At 49.1% G+C, this 6,000-nt stretch overlaps 1 protein-coding gene across 1 annotated transcript in view; it reads left to right on the top strand.

Moving 5' to 3' along the window:
* Window positions 1–6,000, top strand: part of LOC123760817 (galactoside alpha-(1,2)-fucosyltransferase 2-like) — a 215,164-nt gene that overhangs the window by 142,706 nt on the left and 66,458 nt on the right. The window contains exon 3 of the mRNA XM_069328418.1: window positions 1–8. This exon is cut by the window's left edge and continues 88 nt beyond it. Within this exon, the coding sequence (XP_069184519.1) occupies window positions 1–8 (8 nt within the window). The remainder of the gene's footprint in view (window positions 9–6,000) is intronic.

The raw sequence follows: 6,000 nt of genomic DNA, 5'->3' as shown, positions 1-6,000 counted from the left end.
CCTCCACAGTAAGTCTCTCCCTCATGTCTCGTTATATGCATCCATGACTATTATGGATCCAATGGTCATATATATCAAGGCTCAGTGCTTGTCTCGCTCATTCTGTATTACGGGCTCACCATAGCCCGTGCTACTTGGAACATTTTGTTCCAAGTAGCGAATCTTAAACAACAACAACAAATCATCCTGTATGTTTCCCATTGTCTCTCATGCTCACTTAAATGCATTATTCATGTATATTTTCTCAGTCGTCACATTCTGTCTCTTATCTCATTTTGACTCTTGTGTTGCAGCACATTAGTCATTATACTGTTCTTAACCTCAGTGAGCCGCAAGTTAATTACACAATTTCTTACATTGGACCACAACTCTCATAATGGTCTGTTACACCAGACAAACAAGTGGATGACAGTCTCGCTTGACCCCCTTACACTTCAGTGTAACATTGTTTCCTTATGGAAGTGTTCCTCGCCTCCCACTGGCGCCTGCGTCACACTGGCGCCTGCGTCACACTGGCGCCTGCGTCATACTGGCGCCTGTGTCACACTGGCGCCTGCCTCCCACTGGCGCCTGCGTCACACTGGCGCCTGTGTCACACTGGCGCCTGCGTCACACTGGCGCCTGCGTCACACTGGCGCCTGTGTTACACTGGCGCCTGCCTCCCACTGGCGCCTGTGTTACACTGGCACCTGTGTCACACTGGCGCCTGCCTCACACTGGCGCCTGCGTCATACTGGCGCCTGCGTCACACTGGTACCTGCGTCACACTGGCGCCTGTGTTACACTGGCGCCTGTGTTACACTGGCACCAGCGTCACACTGGCGTCTGCGTCATACTGGCACCTGTGTTACACTGGCACCAGCGTCACACTGGCGTCTGCGTCATACTGGCTCCTGCGTTACACTGGCGTCTGCGTCATACTGGCACCTGTGTTACACTGGCACCAGCGTCATACTGGCTCCTGCGTTACACTGGCGTCTGCGTCATACTGGCACCTGTGTTACACTGGCACCAGCGTCATACTGGCTCCTGCGTTACACTGGCGTCTGCGTCATACTGGCACCTGTGTTACACTGGCACCAGCGTCACACTGGCACCAGCGTCACACTGGCGTCTGCGTCATACTGGCACCTGTGTTACACTGGCACCAGCGTCACACTGGCACCAGCGTCACACTGGCGTCTGCGTCATACTGGCACCTGTGTTACACTGGCACCAGCGTCACACTGGCGCCTGCGTCATACTGGACAGTATAATATTGTTTCCTTATGGAATTGTTCTTCGACTCCCACTGGCACCTGCGTCACACTGGCGCCTGCGTCACACTGGCGCCTGCGTCACACTGGCGTCTGCGTCACACTGGCGTCTGCGTCATACTGGAGAGTATAACATTGTTTCCTTATGGAATTGTTCTTCGACTCCCACTGGCGCCTGCATCACACTGGCGCCAGCGTCACAAAGGACAGTATAACATTAGACACTATAATACTTCCTTATGGGAATGTTCCTCTCCTGCCACTGGCGCCTCCGTCACACTGGTGGCTGCATCACACTGGCGCCTGCGTCACATTTACGCCTGCGTCAAACTGGCGCCTGCGTCACACTGGCACCTAGGTCACACTGCCGCCTGCGTCACACTAGCGTCTGTATCGCACTGGCGCCTGCGTCACACTGGCGCCTGCGTCACACTAGCGCCTGCATCACACTGGCGCTTGCGTCACACTGGCGCCTGCGTCACACTGGCGCCTGCGTCACACTGGCGCCTGCGTCACACTGGCGCCTGCGTCACACTGGCGCCTGCGTCACACTGGCGCCTGCGTCACACTGGTCTAATCTGACCAGAATTCAGTCTTCCATCACAGTCTGTGTCTCACCATCAGCTGCCTGTGATGCTCTGTGTCTCACCATCAGCTGCCTGTGATGCTCTGTGTCTCACCATCAGCTGCCTGTGATGCTCTGTGTCTCACCATCAGTTGCCTGTGATGATCTGTGTCTCACCATCAGCTGCCTGTGATCCTCTGTGTCTCACCATCAGCTGCCTGTGATGCTCTGTGTCTCACCATCAGCTGCCTGTGATGCTCTGTGTCTCACCATCAGCTGCCTGTGATCCTCTGTGTCTCACCATCAGCTGCCTGTGATGCTCTGTGTCTCACCATCAGCTGCCTGTGATGCTCTGTGTCTCACCATCAGCTGCCTGTGATCCTCTGTGTCTCACCATTAGCTGCCTGTGATGCTCTGTGTCTCACCATCAGCTGCCTGTGATCCTCTGTGTCTCAGAGGATCATCACCATCAGCTGCCTGTGATGCTCTGTGTCTCACCATCAGCTGCCTGTGATGCTCTGTGTCTCACCATCAGCTGCCTGTGATGCTCTGTGTCTCACCATCAGCTGCCTGTGATCCTCTGTGTCTCACCATCAGCTGCCTGTGATCCTCTGTGTCTCACCATCAGCTGCCTGTGATGCTCTGTGTCTCACCATCAGCTGCCTGTGATCCTCTGTGTCTCACCATCAGCTGCCTGTGATCCTCTGTGTCTCACCATCAGTTGCCTGTGATGCTCTGTGTCTCACCATCAGCTGCCTGTGATCCTCTGTGTCTCACCATCAGCTGCCTGTGATGCTCTGTGTCTCACCATCAGCTGCCTGTGATGCTCTGTGTCTCACCATCAGCTGCCTGTGATCCTCTGTGTCTCACCATCAGCTGCCTGTGATCCTCTGTGTCTCACCATCAGCTGCCTGTGATCCTCTGTGTCTCACCATCAGCTGCCTGTGATCCTCTGTGTCTCACCATCAGCTGCCTGTGATGCTCTGTGTCTCACCATCAGCTGCCTGTGATCCTCTGTGTCTCACCATCAGCTGCCTGTGATCCTCTGTGTCTCACCATCAGCTGCCTGTGATCCTCTGTGTCTCACCATCAGCTGCCTGTGATGCTCGCTGTTATCACACCGACTCTCTCATGACGTCATGCTCACTTAGCACATTCCTTCAATATACCAAATTTATTTTCTACACATTAACTTGTATTTTATTGTAATTTATTCACTGTACCATGTATTATACTGTATTTTGTCCAACACCTTAACTTGTACAACATTTTACTTTGTACTTCACAATCATTTGTATTTGGCAGCATTTTGTTCTACATTTCAACATTGTATTACACTATATTTTGTACTACACTGTAACATACATTACACTGCTCTTTGTTCGATACAGTTAATTACATATATTACACAGTATAATGTCATACTTCACCGTAAAATGTATTATACTGAGTTTTGAAAAACACTTCTTTGTTTTTCGTCACACAGTAGCTTGTAGTACACAATATTTTTCTACATTGTTCACTAATTTGTACTTCTCTGCAACGTACATTGCACAGTATTTTATGCTGTACTTTAACTGCTCGTGTACATGTACAAATATTTTATACTTGTTCGTTAATCGGAAGTTAACCTGTACATCTTCATTCTAACAGAATCCGAGACCTTTGGGCTATGGAGAGGGAGTGCAGGAGAGTTTCTTAATAATCTCGAGTAGGTTGATTTACGCTAATTCCTGTCCCCTCCACCTTGGCAGGTGGTGCACAGGTAAGCACCAGGTGTCCAGGTGAATAATTAGGGGACGTGTATTGGCGTTAGGGGGGGGTGCATGGGATTAGCTCCACCTCCTTGAGATAGTGTGATAGCCAATGGTTGGATGGTGAGGAGGGTGTAGTAGGAGGAGGGAGTGTGTAGAGATAGGGTGAGTAGGTGTATGAGATTGAAGTTAAGTGGAAGAAAGTATAATTGAAAAATGATAAACTCTACGTTTAGTATCTACCGTGTTTCATTACTCATCCCGGTCCCCGTGCTCCTGGTAAGCATCAACAGCCCAAGTGATTGAGCACAGGTGGAGTGACGTGTTTGTTGTAAGAGTGGTTTTCAAGGAAGGTGCTCCGATGTAAAAGGAATTTTTGTGTTAAAGCATGCCTCGCGAGGTTGTGAGAGGGAGATTTAAGTATTTTAGAGGTGTAGAGAGAAGTGGGTATCATTGTAATAGTTCATAAAGGTTCAAATGGGTTTAAGTGAGAGGAGATAGGTGACGTGTTTTTAAAAGGAGAGCGAGTAATTGGTAGAGTGAGATATTTGATATTTTGTCAGAGAGAGTTTTGCGTTTGAGTGATGTGAGAGCTCTCTTTAGGAAGAGTGTGACAAACCTTTACAGAAGTGTATCGTAAGAAGATTTAGAACCATGTAGTCAGTCACCCGCCTTCCACTTTAGCTGAAGAGAGAGAAAGAGAGAGAGAGAGAGAGAAAGAGAGAGAGAGAGAGAGAGAGAGAGAGAGAGAGAGAGAGAGAGAGAGAGAGAGAGAGAGAGAGAGAGAGAGAGAGAGAGAGAGAGAGAGAGAGAGAAAGAGAGAGAGAGAGAGACAGAGAGAGAGAGAGAGAGAGAGAGAGACAGAGAGAGACAGAGAGAGAGAGAGAGAGAGAGAGAGAGGCCAAAAACCTCCAGGCCTCCAGGCCAAAAACAAGGCCTGGAGGAGATTTAAACGGCATCCCTCTGCTCATAACAGAAACATTCATAGACAATCTTGTCGAATAATGAAAGAAGTTCAAAAGTGGGCTATATCCAGATGGGAATCCGAAACTCGAAGAAAACTTGCATCTGGAAGGGTTGGATCCAAGGTCTGGTGGTCCCTGGTGAAGGATCGGCAGGGGTACTCATCTGAGGACACAATCCCACCTCTAAACAGAGAAGATGGTACTGTGGCAACCAGCAATCAGGAGAAGGCTGATTTACTGGCAAACCACTTTGCTTCCAAGATGCAGGTCCCTGATCCTGAACGTCAGCCTCCACATCTTGCCCCATGCACTGTGTCTAAGTTGACTGAAGTGGTTATAAATCAGGCTGAAGTTCTCCATCTCCTTAACACGCTAGACACAAGCAAAGCTGTGGGGCCAGATAAGGTCAGTCCAAGACTACTACGCTGCTGCGCTGACCTGTTGGCTCCACCTCTCACGCGCCTCTTCCAACTGTGCCTAGTTCAAGGAATTTGGCCTTCCTTATGGAAGAAGGCAGACGTTGTTCCAGTGCACAAAAAGAAAAGCCGCTCAGTAGTTGGTAACTACAGACCTGTGTCACTGCTTTCCATTACTGGCAAGATCCTAGAATCATTAATTGCTCAGCAAATGACATCATTTTTTGACCGTCATCGGCTAATTTGTGATCGACAGTATGGTTTTAGGAAAGGCCGATCTGCTGCTGATCTTTTGCTAAATCTCTCCTCTAAGTGGCATCAGTCACTGGATGAGTCCAAGATCAGCTGTGTTGTTGCCCTAGATATAGCAGGAGCCTTTGATCGGGTCTGGCACTCTGGACTAGCAGTGAAGCTTCAAGCTTTAGGCATTGCAGGCTCCATCTTAGTGTTATTAAAAGACTACCTTCAAGAACGGACTCTAAGGGTGGTCCTCAATGGAGCAGAATCCGATAGCCACTCAATTGGTGCCAGCGTTCCACAGGGTAGTGTGCTTGGCCCTCTGCTGTGGAATGTTTATTTCAACGATCTTCTTCATCTCATTCCTGAAGCTCAAGCCTATGCTGATGACTGTACTCTAACCTTTACATACAGAAAGGAGGAAATGCTAACTGCTGCAAGAATCATTAATCACAAACTTTCAGCAATTTCTACCTGGGGTAGGAGATGGCAGGTCACATTTGCGGCTGAGAAGACTCAAGCGATGATGATAACTAGACTGCACTTGGCGAATCGGACAGAACTGCAAATGGGTGGCAAATTCCTAGAGTTCACAGAAGAATTTGACATCTTGGGAATGAAGTTCGACTCTTCAATGACAATGAAGAGCCATGTGGTAAACTTAGCTAAAAAGGCAGCCAGGAAACTTACAGCACTACGGCGCATCTCATATCTTCTTGACAGCAAGGGATGCAAAACCTTATATGAAGCTCAAGTTCGCTCCCATCTTGAGTATGCACCCCTTTCCTGGATTGCCTGCCCCCCATC

This window comes from Procambarus clarkii, chromosome 21 (genome assembly GCF_040958095.1).
Source record: "Procambarus clarkii isolate CNS0578487 chromosome 21, FALCON_Pclarkii_2.0, whole genome shotgun sequence".
NCBI classification, from domain to species: domain Eukaryota; kingdom Metazoa; phylum Arthropoda; class Malacostraca; order Decapoda; family Cambaridae; genus Procambarus; species Procambarus clarkii.
The sequence above is the reverse complement of the archived record's forward strand: the minus strand, read 5'-3'. Positions and strand labels throughout refer to the sequence as shown.